The 16,944-nt window shown below is 41.3% G+C and overlaps 1 protein-coding gene across 8 annotated transcripts in view; it reads right to left on the reverse strand.

Annotated features, from left to right (window-relative positions):
• PTK2 (protein tyrosine kinase 2) overlaps window positions 1–16,944 on the reverse strand; it is a 187,245-nt gene that overhangs the window by 125,600 nt on the left and 44,701 nt on the right. For 5 of the 8 annotated variants that reach the window (XM_063174712.1, XM_063174720.1, XM_063174703.1 and 2 more), the window contains exon 1: window positions 3,614–3,765. The exons of 2 other annotated variants lie outside the window; for them this stretch is intronic. In XM_063174712.1, the coding sequence (XP_063030782.1) occupies window positions 3,614–3,716 (103 nt within the window). In that variant the 5' untranslated portion in view covers window positions 3,717–3,765. Of the gene's footprint in view, window positions 1–3,613; window positions 3,766–16,944 lie in introns of those variants that run through there. One more of the 8 variants, XM_063174726.1, reaches the window with a different exon arrangement.

Genomic DNA, 16,944 nt, shown 5'->3' on the forward strand with positions numbered 1-16,944 from the left:
CACTCTGTCAGCAAAACAGCAGAGATTTATGACATGGAGATGAAGGAGAACCAGCTCTGACCTCCTCTCTTATGCATCCAACTGCCTTGCTTACATTCAACACATGACCAGCAGGTCCCATCTGAGCACACCCCCTCAATCAGCAGCGCTCCCCAAAAAACAAACCCACAACACTGCACTTGGAACTGCTTCTCTCTTTAGAAAAAGATTGCAACATCTGCAATAGGGCAAAACTCCTTCCCAGCAGATTAAATACACTTCACAACACAGGTTAAAATTTTTAATATTTCTTTTAGTCAAGAGCAGGTTTTTGACCGAATTTGGCTCAATTATTTTAAGCCAGTATAGATTTTCCACGTTAGTTTGAATGGCTGAGTTCAAGGACTGTGGTCACCCTGCAGTAACAACTCACATGGCACACACTGAATTACATCAATTAATTGTTCATAAATGACTAAACAGAGCATTTCTGGAAGATATTCAAGCAACTTCCTCCTCCTCGGGGTGGATAATTCACAGACCTATAGCACAGCTGCCCAGCTACCCTTGGCTGTCACGTTTACACTGATTTCACCCAGTTATTGTGTAAGGTTAAAATTCACAGGGAACACAAGAAAAAAATTACCAGCAAAAGTATCTAGGTTGAAGTGTAATACATTATACTATTAATGATTTTAACAAATTTCAGAGATGTTAGTGAAAAGTCTTTAAGGATCCAGGATCACTTTCTATTCTGCTGTTAGAGGCAGAAAGGAAACAGTCCTGTATGATAGCAGCACGAAGTTTCAGCACTTAGCTGGGAAAGGAGTGGTGACTGCTCAGAGACAGGCACTTCAGCATCCCTGAAGTTGTAACTGAGCTTAAGGATGATCAGTCCACAAGACCTGACATTTAAAGTTTCAAATTACTTAATGAGAGGGAGGAAGCAGCCAAAAATGTCTTACTGCTATCCTGATAAAGAAATACAGACTTACTGAGAAGAAATATGCCAGCAACAAAGTACACACTTTTTCTTCATTCATCCACCAGAATACCCTCAAATCCAGAGTGTGCAGATCCAGACTAAATTATTCAATTCAGTAACACTACTTAGATTAGATTTAGATGTGGAGAGGAGGCAAAAAGCAACAACACAGATTCACACAAGTACTTTTTAAAGCAAGCAAACATCGTTTTCTCTGTAGCAGCCCTACAGACAGAGGCACAGAATTGGCTGCAATTAGGTCATCCCACGCTATCGCTAAGAAGATTTGACGATTTCAGATTTAAGAACGCTAAAAAAAAGTGGAACCTCTGTATGAACACAGACTCACTGAAATATTTCAAAGCCTTTTCAAAGAACAAACATTTGCTGAGATCACACCTGGCGCAATGAAAGCTCAATCTGTCCCATTCAAAAGAGAACAGAGCACTTAGAAAGTTATGGATAATAAAACATACATCAAGATCCCATTTTAAGACATTATAAAATACTTTAAAAGTTTTATCAGTTTTTGCAACAGGTAACCTGACACTTTACCAGAAAAACCGAAGAGGCAGAATAAAGACATCAGAACTAAATGGTTCTCTCATTAATATATTACCTTTCTTGGACTGCAGATATCTCAGAGCCCTTATCAAAGTAGGCCAGATCCGTCTCATTTCCCTAAGGTTAAGCCGGTGAACAGTACACAAAGTAATCATCCACTAAGGCATGGCCACCATTCAATGACAAATATAGCTCAAGTTATTTCTCATCTGTCCTATTTTTTGGGAGGCTGTGATAAAGCTTTTTCTAGAAATCATCACTGGCAGCTGTAAAGATCCTGGTGCCTTTGTCCTCTTATGTAACCCCTGGTGTTCCCCTTCTCCCCCACCAGGAATAACAAGAGATTACAGGACCGCTCTGCAGATTTGGGGCAGAGGGGATGGACAAGCAATCTTCCCTGAAGTCATGTTCTGAGAACACAGGCGACCAGAGGAAGAGGTGGGATCATTTTTCATTCATTTCAGTAGCTGGAATGGGTGGGGGGGAATCAATACCTTTTATCATGGCCCAATGCAGCCATCCCCAGCCCTGCTGGGGCATCCTCTGGGACTGGAGTAGGGGGGAGAAATTGATACCTCAGTACTAAGCAGCCTGAACAGCAGATGGCAAAAGCTTGCTTTTGCTTTCAGAAGATTCTTCTTCTCTACTTTAAAAAGTTACTTTCTGGGAGGTACCTTCATCCTGACCCTCACAGCAGTCCAAGGAGAGGAATCCCAATTTCATCTAATACTTCTGTTACCCAATTTATGACACACAGATCTGGCATTGTTGTTACCCCCTTCACGGTAAACAAGTTTTACTAAGAGCAAAGGACACTCTGTATTCGCTTTGTTTCCAGCTACCGGTACTCATTGTTTACTAAATATTATTCCCTTGTGAGCTGACAGGTTCTGCACTTCATGAAACCAGGGTGTGGTGTTCCACTTCTCCCATTTCTAAGTCGATTCTACTCTATGTAGTATAATATGCGAATGTGTGACATATTATTAGTTTAGCCTGAATATTTCTGAAAGGTGCAGAAAGCAGGCAAGATAAAGTGTTAAATGCTTTTTCTTGTGCCCTCCTAATTACTAGACAATAAAAACTGTAAATAAATTTAATTTTTTTTTCAAACAACTAATCAGCAGCTATGCCTATCGAATCCTTAGTTAGATACGTCTGCCCCGTACTTCCGAAGTAACTGGCTGTCCGTGATCCAAGATTACGGTGACGCAATACTTCACTGCCAGTTTCTCTTCCAAAAAAGAAAGTACATTGAAGTGAAAGCAAGCACGAGGAAGGTTATGCTTACAATCAGCAACATTCAACTTTTTACAGTTGTTTTCCATCTAAGGAAGATTTGATTCTTTAGCTATTAACAGAATTTCGACCTTAATCCCTGTAAAGTCACATCCACAACTCCAGTATACAAGTAACGTCCAGATGATAATACGGTAAATATAAAAGTCTTGGGGTGCAAATTAAGATTATCACGTGAATGACTTTCCCATGTCCATCTAACTATTGTTAAGCCTCAATTTCAAGTCCAGCCGTCTCATTGTAATAAATTCATGCTCTGTGCCTACTTATGGTCTCCGTTTGGGGGTGGGTAATAGGGGTGGCAAATTCAGAGACATCAAGTAAAAACATGTGAGTCTTTCGCTCCCTACGATCAGGATCAGACACTTAAAAACTACTTCTTCTAAAAGGTGAGTGAAAGCAGGATCACCCTCGCAGCGGCTTCAAACATACAAAGATCACAAACAAAGCCGTCAGATCCTCACATCAGTACAAGTACAAACCAAACAGCTCAAGCGCTCTTTTCATTTCAATTCATTCTTAAAGGCAGAGGGAGAAAAAAAAAAAAAAGACCCTACAAAACCCGAAGCATCCCAGCTGTCAGGTGAAGCAGCTCCTGCAGAGGGGCAGCTCCGCACTGCAAGCGCATGACCAGAATATTTATTTTCTAGCTTGGCTTTGAGAAGGAAAAAACCATAGAACCACAGGTGGTAAAACGTTAAATTAAGAGGGAGAGAGAAATGCATACAGATATATACATATATATATAGACACACACATTTATATATAGATAAAAGGTCGGAGTACCTTTAGCCCAGCACATGGGGAAAGGGCTGCAGCCGCTTTTCTCCATGCAGCCCGCACCTGCCCGCCTCGGGGGCTGCTGCCCGGCCACCTCCAGCAGCCACATACACGGAGCGCGCTCGATGCCGGCCAGCTCCGGCACACAATGTCCCGATTCAGCGCTCCGGGCTCCTGCGGGGGGAGGCTGGAGCCGCCTGGCCGTGCCGGATCCCGGGCAGAGGAGGGAGCCCCGGCCCTCCCCGGGGCGGTGCGCCTTCACCTGGCCGCGGGGGGAGCGCGGTGCCCCGGCCCGCCCGGGGCTCCAGCGCGCTGCGCTGAGGGGAGGCCGCGCCGCTGCCTCATCTCCCCCCGCCCCGGAGCATCATCCACCTCCTCGTCCTTCTCCTCCTCGCCGGGAGCGGTGCCGAGGCGGAGTGAGCCCTGCGGAGGAGGGCGGGCAGGGGCGGGAGGCGATTACCCGGCTGCCATTAATATGCTAATCCCCGTCTGCTGCCCGCGCCCGGCCGGCTCCGGTTCACCCTGTGCGCAGAGGCAGAGCGCTGGAAACGCCGCCCGGCCCGGCTGCGGACCGGCCTCGCTTCACCGCCGCTGCTGTTCCTGGTCCCGCACCGCCCCTCCCCTGCCGCACCCGCGTTCTGCCACCGCTTTTACACATTTGCTGTGTCCGCTTACCGATACCACGCATCCTAAAAGCAAAACTTGGCTCCAAGCGCACAGAACTTCCCTAAAAGCGCTGGAGAACTTCCCCAAACTTCAGCAGGAATCGGGGTCACACTCTCCATCAGCACTTGCCTCACTCCACGAGATTATGGATGGAAGAAGCCTGGCAGTGCTGCTTGGCCCTAAAGAATGAATATTGCAGCCCACGCCAGTCCTTAGTGCCACATCCAGCCCCCTCTAAACCCTTTATTGATTTCTCATCAGAAGGCAAAGGTCACCTCAAACATTCACCCCAGATGGTGAACGGCCTTTGTTTCTTGTTAACTTTGTAGCACCTAACACCAAAACTGCTTAAAATAGTTTTCTTTTCAAATGGTGAGTATAAATACTGCAGAAGCCAATGTTTATAATAATCACACAACCAGGCACAATGTGTGTATAGAAATAAAGCAAATAACCATTTTACAGCAAAGTACTTCACAAAAATTATAAATAACTGTTTCAGCTAGAACACCTATTAAAATCAACAGGAACAAGATTCACACTTCTCATTAAAGCTCTTTATATATTCCACGGTAATCTCTTCTCACTCCCAGCCCTCAGCAGTAAGGCGTGAGGCTTATCCAAGACTAGAACCAAAAGGGAATTAATCTAAAGCCAGCAGCCTTCAACTTAACCTATCTGCCTACTTGTAGCAGCATGCACTGGGCTACAGCATATGTTTAATTACCATTCTTTACTGCCATCTCATTTCTCAATATACTGACTGGCCTTGCAGAATTAGTGGTGGATGTCAAAATTCTTGATAAAAAAAAAAAAAAGAAGAAGAAAGGAAGCAGTAACTGCATTTAACTGTTGTCTGCTTCTCTATTTAAACGAGAAAAAATATTCTGTGGTAAAAAAAAAAAAAAGAGAGAGAGAGAGAGATTAGGCCACAAGCAGGCCCATCAGATGTTCTGCATCACTGCTCAGACACAAAGCTCTTTCTGGGGCTGAAGAAAGCCAAAGGGAACTGAAGACATGCCTGGGTGCCTTCCTCCCCCCACCACAAAGTTTTCCAAGCCCCTCAGTGCTACACAGACAGACAAACACTTCTGGTGACAAGGTCGATTATATTTACCTTCAGTAATAAAGCAAAACACGCTACAGTAAATATTTAAAGCCCCAATTATTGTAGTTGTGTGGGTACAGAAGGGGCACAGACAGGCTCAGTGCCCCTCTGGTTCATGCTGGCAGGGCAGGAAATCTGCTTTTACACATCCAGCTCTGCCATGGGCTCCCTTGGTGACCTTGAGCAAGTCAGACTTGTTTCCTTCAAAAAAGGAAACTGCAGATACTTCTTCAGTTTTCCTTAAATTGGTTTGATCGGTGCTCTAGGGTGTAAAATATATTTTTAAAAATGTGTTTCTTCCATGAAAAGAAAATGCTTTCCAGAAAAGCAGATAAAAAAAATATCAAGAAGTAAAAAGGGGAAGGTCTAATTTAAAATTTATTTATGAAAACAAAACCCTTTAAATATCAACTCATAAGTGCATTACCAAGGACAGTTTTAATAAACAGAATGTGTGGACTCTGTATTCTTTACACTTTTAACAGATGAGGCTAATACAGATTATCAATCCAACTGTCAAGAGATACTGCCTGCTCATATAATACCAGTATTATATTCATTCTTCTCAAGGACATAAATTCTTGGTTTTGTATTAAACTACAAAATGAAGGTGAAAACTAAGTACTTCATAACATGGCAATTTTTTAAATTCAATTTTAGAAGCTGTCCAACATTTTACACCCGGAATATGTATTTTCTCACTTAAACCAAGTGCTTCCTTGATGCTTTTTAAAAAATACTTAATATCTATTTGTTATTATAAGAAGTACACAGTGGACATATGCTCATCTCTTCTTTCAAATAACATGATAATCTTTTTCTGCACAAAAAAAAAAAAAAAAGCCAAAAGCATAAAATTTATGTTATGGAAATGTTCAGAAACCCCAAAATTCCAAGTTGCAGGGAGGAAGCAGACAAGGCACAAAGTTAGAAAACAAACCTGAGAAGTTAAATACATCTCCAGTACACAGAGTATACTGAGTATTTACAACATTTTATAAATACTGCTCCTCAAGGAGGTATCTGAGCAGCATTTATGTAAAGTAATCTGTTTTAAGTAATGCCAATCAGATTAGAGCATTTACTGAGGTAAGAAACATCTGTCAGAAATTAGGGCTGTGAACAGGAGCGTTGGTTCTTGTTGTGCAAGATGCATTTGCTGACACACACTGATAGTATGTGTGTAGCAGTCTCTGTGTAAGCAAGGATGGTAACAGCTATCAAAGAAAAACCTAAAAACGTATTTCTACAAAAAGGAAAATTCATAAGTTTTTACTAAGAATATGCAGAAGCATGGACCATTTTCCTTAGCACACATTCTAACCAGGAAAAAAGCTCAGACTACCCCAATAATAACAGACAGGCAGGGTCAGCTAGGAAATGGCATTCTGCCCCAAGGAAATTCAAGTTAAGACTTTTCTGCTATGACTATGACCTTGGTTGCTCAATTTCAGCTTGCTTTTAAAGAGTACTGATTATCAGCACCAGCTTTTGGAAAGCAAGAGGGGAGGAAAAAAATCAGAAGCATTTTTGAAAATTGTATCAAGGCATTAAGTTTTTAAAATTTTCTTTGTGGTGCTGAGCCTGTCTCCTATTGATGTCACCTTCAAAAATCAAAAAGCTCTGGGGAACAAAGGGTTAAACAGCAGGGTTTTGGGGTTTTTTACAATTGTGACACATATAAAAGGTTGCCTGATTTTTTTCCACTCAAGCTTATCCAAACAAAAACAAAGATCAGGCCCATCAGACAAACTGGCAAACCTTGGCTTTCCCCATGGTCATGTCCAGAGCTGGAGCTCCTGGGGGTGTCCCAGAGATCTCATCAGCACAGAACTGACCCCAGCTTCTCCCTCAGTAAATGCCATCTTTAGGAACTCTCTGCTATTCAACTATTTTTTTTCCCACATTTAATATCTTTATTAATCAAATTTTGATCAAACTGGCTGGCAAGTTGGAGCATTGTTAGGAAGGGGACCAGGACAGATCCAAACAGGGAATTCTTGTCCAAGTTCCACTCTGCTGAGAAATCAAACTGAACTCAGGGTTTGGAAACTGTGACGAAAACAGACAGATTGGTACTGGGGTAGTGCTGGAGAGCAGAACAGAAATTTGCTTTTCAGCTCCTCTCCTGCAACACCTCAGCCACCAGATGAACAGAACAGCAACAGAGATCTCCAAGGGAGAAAAGAGCAGCACATTCACATGTTAGAACAAAAACAAAGAGCCACAGCCCAGAGCACAGCCATGACATCAGCACTGGGGCTGGAGGCACCTCTGCTCTGGAGACAGGAGAGAGTGGGGAATGTTCAGCCTGGAGAAGGCTCCAGAGAGACCTTGGAGCCCCTTCCAGTCCCTGCAGAGGGACTTCTGACAAGGGCACATGGTGATAGGACAAGGAAGAATGGCTTTGAACTGAAAGAATATGTGTTTAAATTAATTATTAGGAAGATATTCTTCACTATGAGGATGGTGAGACACATCCAGAGAAATCATGGATGCCCCATCCCTGGAAGTGCTCAAGGACAGGCTGGATGGAGCTTTGAGCAACCTGGTCTGGTATAAGGTGACAGTGTCCATAACAGGGGGTGGGGAGTAGATGATCTTGAAGGTCCCGCCGAACCTAAACTGTTCTGTGATGAGGATGGAGATGCTTATTATTATTATTTTGGATTTAATAATTCACAGTCTTAACTACTTCATGGGCTACTGTTTATCACTCTAGTAATTTCTAGAAGCTGAAGAACAAAGGCAATGTTTTGAAGGAGATCTGCAAATTCCTGCAGGAGATGGAAGAAGAGTTCATTGCATTCATCTAGCTGATAAAGAAAGTTGTCAAACAAAATTTACCCTCAGAACAAGTGCAGGATTTTTTTGGTAAAGCCACAAATGCTTTCTACCATGACAACTGCAGCCCACAAAGCTGAGAGTGGCTGATGAATGTTCTAAAAATTAAAACATGTTTATCGATCAAGTGACAGTCTTCTGCATCTGAATTAATTTGCTTTTCCTTGTTAGTATCCAGAATTCCCCAAACATGCTGTCCAGACACTCTAACTGCACTGTAATCTTCATTCATCCTCATTCCCTCAAGTTAGTTCTTTGTGTGAGTTTTTTCTAAATATTCTAATTATTCTTTGGGTGTATGCATTATTTAAAAGTGGAAAACATTATCTACCTAAGTTTCCTCTTAGCCAAAGTCAAACAAACATCATCTTTGTTCACAGGAACTACTGAAAAATGGTGCATGGTAATTATAACAAATCCAAAATGACAACTCCTGACCTCTGCCTTACTCTAAACTCAGGTTTGCTAAGGCTGGTTTGGAAATCTGCCTTGGATTACCTGGTCTCTAAATCTGTCACCCTTGCCCCCAAGGAGCCCCTTCTGCTCCACTCACCCCTCCTCTGGCTCAGTTTCCTCCTGAACACCCTTTTCCAAAGGGCACAGAGGAGAACAAGGTGATGGGCTCCAGGACCTCCAAGAGTCTCTGCAGACTGAGAACCTCTGTCATCATTATCCTGCCACCAGAGATGGTCTTTCTTATTTAACTCTGAGCATCCTGACAGGCAGAACTGAAAGAAAAATGGTATTTTACTTTAAGTGTCAAAATCCAAGCCTGGTTTTTCAACAGAAATGATTCAGCACATCTGAGAGGCAGCATCACCTCCATGAATTCATTTTAGATTTTGCAATATGAGCAAACTCTAATTCCATGCTCCAGACTGCATTAGGCCATTTTTCTCCCGAAGAAGAAAGATAGGGAGCACTCAGATAAACTCATTCTAGAATATAAACTGCTGAGGATCTCTGCTTAGGACATTTTTCTGGCAAAAAGTCAGTCCAATACTGAATTTATTGTTATATTTCTCCATTTGGTGAGCTTAATAGTAGAATAATCTTGGGTATTCCCAAAAAGTTCGGAGTTTTAAAACAAAACTTTGTGACCTTCTGAACCAAGATCACCTGTTAAGCTTTATGATCATCTGAGCTACATTTTATAATAGCAGTTGTCAGAATTCATTGGTTTTATTTTCAAATCTTAATCTATTGGCAGTAGTGAGGTGGGGAGCAGGACAGACCAGGGTGCTGGGAGGGAGCAGGAGGAATTCAGTGTTAATGAGGTTTCCCACACCTCCCCTGTCCAAGGAATCCTGTGATGCTGTGCAGCAGAGCAGGCAGCAGTGCAGCCTCCCAGCCTATGCTGTTAAGACAACAGATATGAAAAGGGACACTAAGTTAACTTTAATTTTATTATTCCATAAATAAAGACTGGCCATTTTTTAAGCCCATATGGGTTGTATTAGTTTTCAGGCATGAAAGTTGTAGCAGATTTCCCTGTGGGTGGACTAAGCTGCTCATCTTCTCCCACTTCCTTCCATTTACTTTTTGAAGACTTTACTGCATAGAGAAGGATAAAGTCATTGCCATGAAAGATGAAAAAGGTTTAAAATTACTCCTTCCTTAGGACACATTCAAAATCTCTGTTTCTTCTTGTTCTAGGCTATTTACAAAAAAATCCACCCAACAAAACCATTTCTATCCTCAGGACATCTTTGAGAAGTTCATTCACTATTCCATTGCTTAAAGCTAAAGTCTACTTCATGGACACCTGGAGAGAAGAGGTGAAAAAAAGAGAAGAAGTGAATCCTATACATGCCATTCCTTATTTTACTGCAAAATATAATTTGGTCTGCGACAGATTCACTGTGCTTATCAGTTTGCACTGCCTATCTTCAGCCTCCAATATGGGGTGACTGGAGAAGGAGCCCATAGGCAACCCAAATGGTCACCAGAACCTTCCTTCACCTTACAAAACTTCCCTCTTTATGGCAAAACCCTTCAATTTATGAGGTAAACACAGCAGAAGGTATCTGAAGGGGAAGGACCCAGCCCTTTGATGCTGTTTAAAGGAATTGCATTTTGTGAGGATTACTTTTGTTCAGTGGAGGGGATCCAGAAGTGGATCAGTTGACCTTACAGATTCTTAAAATCCACCTTTATTAATCCAAGGGAAGCCTAGAAACAATTAGCCACATCTTCTAAGAGGGATCTAGGAAAATGAAGTTGCTTCTGGGTCAGCAAATCTCTTCAGTGTCTCCTATCTGCTGCTTTCTCTCTCAGCTATCTAAGAAGCAATTAAACAAAGAAAGTAAGAGAGCTGTGCAGCCATGTAGGGTCAGTTATTTACCACAAATGATGTCACCTGGACGTGTCTTTCCTGTCCTGCTTCTCCTCCAGATGGCAAACACAAAGCTAAAACAACAGCTCATCAAACCCCTCTCAGCTGCAAACATCTTTTTAGGAAGAAGTTGAACCTGACTCCCAGTGTTACATAAAGCACAGATATAACATCAGTAACTCCTCAGACTCCCAAGCTACTAAATGCAATTACAAACTGAATAAAACAGTAATCCATGACCTCACAATAATGCAGTATTTTTCCATTTATGTATGAAAACACACTGGTGGAACAATTCATATTTTATTTCTTAGTGAAGGATGAGCACAGCGTAAATCCCTTCTATATAAACAAACTCTTATAGGCTAAAACAAAGAGCTATTTAAGTTTAAAATTCCAGAGTCACAGAACAAATCAACAAGCCAATGCTGATGCCCTTCGAGTCTAAGAAAGCAGAAATTAAAAATTAATTTTTAATTCTTACAGAACATCTTTTTAAAGTTTTATAACACAAACATTAATGCTGCTCTATTACCAAGCAAATTCAGTGCCTGAGCTATCAAGCAAAGAAACACATATTTAAAAAAAAATAAGAAAATATTGTTAATAGGCACAAATCCTCCTTTCCCTCTGTAATTAGCAAAATTTGGGATTGAAAAATTCCAAAAAATAGTTTGATGCTTTGTTTAGGAGAACCTCTAGTAGAGGCCAGGTGTAGCTGAGCCTCTAAGCCACAGAAAATTCAATTCCTATTCACTTTAATAAATCCCTCTTCCCATTTTGTACCAAGAAGGGATATTCACTTTTCAGGAACTTTCAGCTACATTGCTGCTTTGTGAGACCAGCAATAAACTTCTGAGGAACAGCTCCTCAGGCAGTCATTTTATGCTGCTACAGGGAATTAAAGGTCATCCTCAGCTAACACAAAATCTTTTATTCAATGCAAAATCCACCACCTTAAATAGCCTCATTTGCTCCTCCAATTACACAAGCCTGCACAGTTCTGCTGAACAAGTTCTGTTTACCTAGGAAAATGCCTGCAGAGTGGTGTCAAAGAGCTCAGAAACACAAGAACTTGTTGCTTCATTTTAAGAAAGGCTTCCAGGAGCTCAGCACCAAATGCAGCTGAAGTCATGGAGCTGTTACAGGATGGAGCAGCACTCAGAGTGTCAAAGGCAGCACACACCCACAAATCCCCTCTGTGCATCCTTTCAGAGCTGGGAATTGATGAGCAGACCAAACCTCTGCTCTGTAGCTCCAAACTCAGCTGAGCTTTAAGTGCAGTAATATTTACCCAGGGACTTGACAACTTCAGCTCAAAAGGCTTTGATGAAGCTGGAAACAGATGTGCAAGAATGCTGCTATAAAAATGAAAATAGGCAAGGCCAAGATGTACAAAACCAACTGATACAGCTGGGAAAGATGTCTGGGCACAGCCCTTCTTCAGATCTGAAGAAGGGATGTTAAATAAGTATCCTGTGTCTTCAGATGATAAACAAAAGATCAAAAAGCCAAAAAAACTCCTTTCTGATGGCAGCCTGAATGACCTACTTTAGCAAACATCACAGGGCCAGCACTGTCAGCATGTAACAGCATCTGACAGGGCCAAGAGCTCATCTCTTGCACAGTTCTGAGCTGCAGAGCACAGCTCCCAAAAAACCTCTGGTACTGCTCTCCACAATCCCATTTGATGCATTTCAAGACTCAGCACTCAAGCTTTTAAGTGAACATGAGATCAGGACAAAGAAATATCAGAGCCTGCACAAACAGAGGAAAAATATAAACCTTGTCCTGCCACAGAGACAAGAAGAAAAGTCATAAACTTAAACTGGGTGTAGGAAAGTTCAAGGACCCTGAAATAAATGCCTAATAATAATTTTTAAATTGCAGAAGGAGATGTAAAACTGTCATCTTAATAGCTTAAATATCTTCAAGGAATGACTTAAGTCACATCTGCCTTGGGGTAGGACAGAATTCCTTCACCCCTCAAGTTTTGAAGTCATTAGACAAAGCCTGATCACTGTCCTTAAAATTTCTACTTAATACTCTGCTTTTAGAAGTTCTATATAAAAATCTCAGTAATTATGTTACTGATGTTTCCAGAAGCTCAGTGGCAGTCACTACCTCTAACACCTCATTGGGTTATTTGGCTTCCTCACCCTTCTCTATTGCAAAGCCCCAAGTTTCAATAACACCTTTTACTCCACCTCTTGGAGGGCAAGGAGATGACCAGAGAACAGTCAGCAGGAATTTCAGTGCTGATCAATAAATTTTTTACCAGGACTAAAAATCTTGGTAGCAGTCTGACCTTTCCTCAGTACCATAAAATTCCCTAAGTTGGAAGGGACCCACAAGGATCATCAAGTCCAACTCCTGGCCCGGCACAGGAACCCAGACAATCCCACCACGTGCCTGAGAGAGTTGTCCAACACTCCCAGACTGTCAGGAGTGGTGCTGTGACCATTTCCCTGGGGAATCTGTTCCTTTTCCTAAAATCCAACCTAAACTTCCCCTGACACAGTTTCAGGCCATTCCCTCGGGTCCTGGTCACCACAGAGAAGTGACCTGTAGTGGAGATCAGAGATACTTGTTCAGCTGCTCTTCAAATCCATGAAAATTGGCTCCACTAAGACATCTGAAGACAATGTGAATCACAACATAAAGTCTATTAATCCTGGAAATACAGTTCCAGTATTTCTCTGTATTAAGCCTTTCACAAAAAGAGTTATGACAGATAATTCTCCCTGATTGTCATGGAAAAAAAAATCAAACCATGTGAAACCATTACAGTAAGTCATCTGAATGGACAATAACCAGAAACTTCAAAGATCTTCTTAAAGGAATAATTAGTGCACAAAGATATAATCTGGAAAACATCTTTGTGCCAGAGTTAAACAATGTAAGAATTTCTTAAGAAGTTTCCCATCTATCTCAAGTGTAATTCCAGCCCACTAATGGAAGCACAGGCATTTAACAGCCCACTTCTGTCACCCTGACCCTTCCTCAGAGTAAAGTCCTGAGGAAAAATGTACTTGCTACAAGAACAGACTTAGTTGTTGTTAAGTTTGACCCTTCCATATGAAAACCTGAAGAAGATCAGCTTTATATCTGACAAAAAATTTTTGCAGTTTTTCATATTCAAATTAGTGGTCCCTAGGGAAAAGACCTGCAAACTATCATATCTTAAATATGATCTTATTTTAAATATTAAATATAATATTTTCTTCTGAAAAGAAAAAAGGGAAAGGGGGAGCCATAGGTATCCATTTTTGTTCTTACTTCCTTTTCCCAGTCTTCACTGCACAAACAAAGCCAGCACAAACAAGTTATGAGCTAAGGGCACAAGGAGAGGGTTCAAACTATACATTAAGGATGTAAAAATAAACCAAAGGAAAGATCACAGAATCCTTTATTTATGGTCATTTTAGGCGTAACTTACAACAAAACAGTTGGTGAAAGTTCACCATGCAATGTTTTTCCTCTTGGTTCACTGCAGTCAGTGATGTTCCTCTCCAAACAAGCTCGTGTGTATTTTGGGAGAAGATCCCAAGCCACTCCCAGCCCAGGTCTTGCAGAACAAAACACACACTAATAACTAACATTCTGTATGAGCCAACTACACAAGATCCAGCTTGATATTGAGACTCCTTCTCTCAGTCACAGTGTTAACCCACCCTTCCTTTACTCCATAGCTGTTGCTGTGAAGACCCTGGGTGGTAACACACTCCAACACTACAGCAAGGGGTTACAGAAATACACAGGAGCTGCACTTGCTGTGGAACAGCTCCATAAAAACAGTGAGTGCATTGTGAGCATCAGCAGAACAGACTAAAGACATATATTTAGGAATCATGATTGTTGGACTCCTCAGTTTGCCAAATTTCATCTTCTCCTTAAGTAATTCTGCACCAGAACAAGACACTTTCAGTGGCTGCCACTGAAGGTTTTGTGCTGTAAAGGAGCAGCAGAAGCTCATTCCCAAAATCCTGATGCCCTGATTATTGCACACTGCTCTCCATGTGCCAGGCTGCCTCTGATTTTGGATTTTTTTTTCTCCTGTAGAAGAAGATAGATGAATTCTCCAATCACTCTTTGCAGATACACATCCTCCACCTTGCCTATACAAAAACTTTGACAAACCAAAAAAACCTGCTGTGACAAAAGCAAAAAACAATCCTGAAACCCCTAACCACTTATCAAAAACCCTTTAAAAATCATTTTTAAATGTCCCATTTTTGTAACTTTGAGAAAGTCCAGACAAAATTTTAATCCAGGTCTCCAAGTGCATCATTAGAACAACCCTTGCCAACACCCCTCCAGCTGTTTCTGCACAACCAGCAGCAGCCAGTTTGCCAGCAAGAACATCCATGTGGCTGTACAGAGTGCAGAGAACTTTTCTGACTGTGAACTGCCAGGTCCTGCATATCCACCTGCACTTAATGGCACAGGACCCACAAGGAACCATTTTTGCTCTGTATTCCTTTGACACCAAAACAGGTAAACAACATCTTCTCAGAGTACATAAGCATCCTGTTCCAAGCAAAACATTACCACAAGTTATTTATTTTTTGACAGCATGTAGTACAGAGCTCCAAGTTCCTCTGCAATTCCTCTGATATTGTACCAACAAAAATCTGTAGTTCACATTCAATAGTTTCTGTCCAAGGTGTCCCTTCAACCCCACAACAAAATAAACCCCTAAGAATTGTCAAGGTTTTCTTCTTTTATAGTTTGTCCAAAAGCTCTATAAATTGCCTTTTTTTCTCTTTTCTTTTCCTTGAGAAGAATGCCAATTGTTAGTATGTTTAAAATAAAGCACTGAATGATCCCCACTCCCTGCACCCTTAACCACACAAGACAAATTCACAAATTCACCACCTCTCAGATGGAAGATTGACCAATCTCTCCCTGGTAAACCTGCCTGAGGACTGTCACCAGGTGTCCACATGATACTGAGGCTCAAGTTTCTTGTCCATCCTCAGCAAGAAAATGAATATAATCTCATTATTTCTAAAACTAACTTTCCAAACTAGGAATAAAATCACATTCTCTATCTAAAAAATGAAGAGTATGTGCAGCTGACTTCATTCAAAGGTGAACTGCTCAACTGTAATTCCGAATATTTCAGGTTATCCAGGGTGGAGCAGCCACACCTTTTTCTGCCACTTGCAAAAGAAACTTTTTCTAGGGAAAATTGATCCTTATCCCTCCAGCATAATTCCTAAAGATATCATTTGAAATATCAATTTCTAAGGAAGGAAATAAAAATTTCCAATTTTTTCTAAATAAGAAATTAATTAAAACAAAGAAAAAAATCTTAGATACTACACATTCAAGTGGCACATTTGCATATGATGCACCCTTGATTGCTGGAATTCTTCTACTTTGAAGAATTCCCAGGAATAAGGCAAGAACAATCCTCACAGCAGTGTGGGTGTCTCCAAAGCCATGGGAGCCCAAACTACAGGAAATGATTGGGGAATGTGCTGAACTGCTGATTTTTTGTTTATTTTAAAGTGTCAGACTTTATTGATCCAGCTTGTTAAGATTCATAGGGACACAGGACAGGGGACTGAAGGACCTTTCATGTCATCAAATCTTACATTCTGCCTCCTTATGCAATCATGCCATAGTCCCATTAAGTGCCCAGTATATCAAATTTCACTTTATTTGACCATAAAAATCAGTCTAGAGCAGATACCAGGGGTGCCACATCATTCCCAAGAAACCTGGTTTATGTCCTGATTTTTATTTTTTTTAATACATACTCTCAATTGTCTATATTGAAACTTCTTTTCTTCTCCCTCCTCTCCTCCTTTTTCCTCTGTCCCCATACACAATCCCAGAAAAACAATGTTCTGCAGCCAGGGCAAGTTTCTTAACTATAAATCGTCTCACAGACTGCCCTGGCAAATGGGGGAGGATCCTGCCAGCTGGAAGAAAGCAAATGGAACCTGAAGAGGGGAGGGCCTGGATGACTAAGGCTGGTCACCCTCACCTCCATCACCGACAAAGTGAAGGAAGTAACAACACTGGAGGCCATTTCTAAACAAATGAGGACAATAAGGTGATTAGAAATAGTCAGCAAGGATTTATGAAAGGGAAAACATGCCTGATCAACCTAATGAACTTCTGTGATTAAAATACAAGCTTGAAGAAGATGTTGTCATTTCTCTTAACTTCAGCAAGACTTTCAACACTGTCTCCCATGGCAGCACCATGATACTCAAACTGATGAAGTTATGGACTGAACAAATGGACAGAGAGATGGCCTGGAAAGTGTCTGGACTGTCAGGCTCAAATTTCTAAAGGAAAAACACTACAATTTAGCTAATTTGCAGTTTCTTGAGGTGTTTAATATATCTCACCTCAGTACTACTACAC

Source organism: Melospiza melodia, chromosome 1 (genome assembly GCF_035770615.1).
Source record: "Melospiza melodia melodia isolate bMelMel2 chromosome 1, bMelMel2.pri, whole genome shotgun sequence".
Lineage (NCBI taxonomy): Eukaryota > Metazoa > Chordata > Aves > Passeriformes > Passerellidae > Melospiza > Melospiza melodia.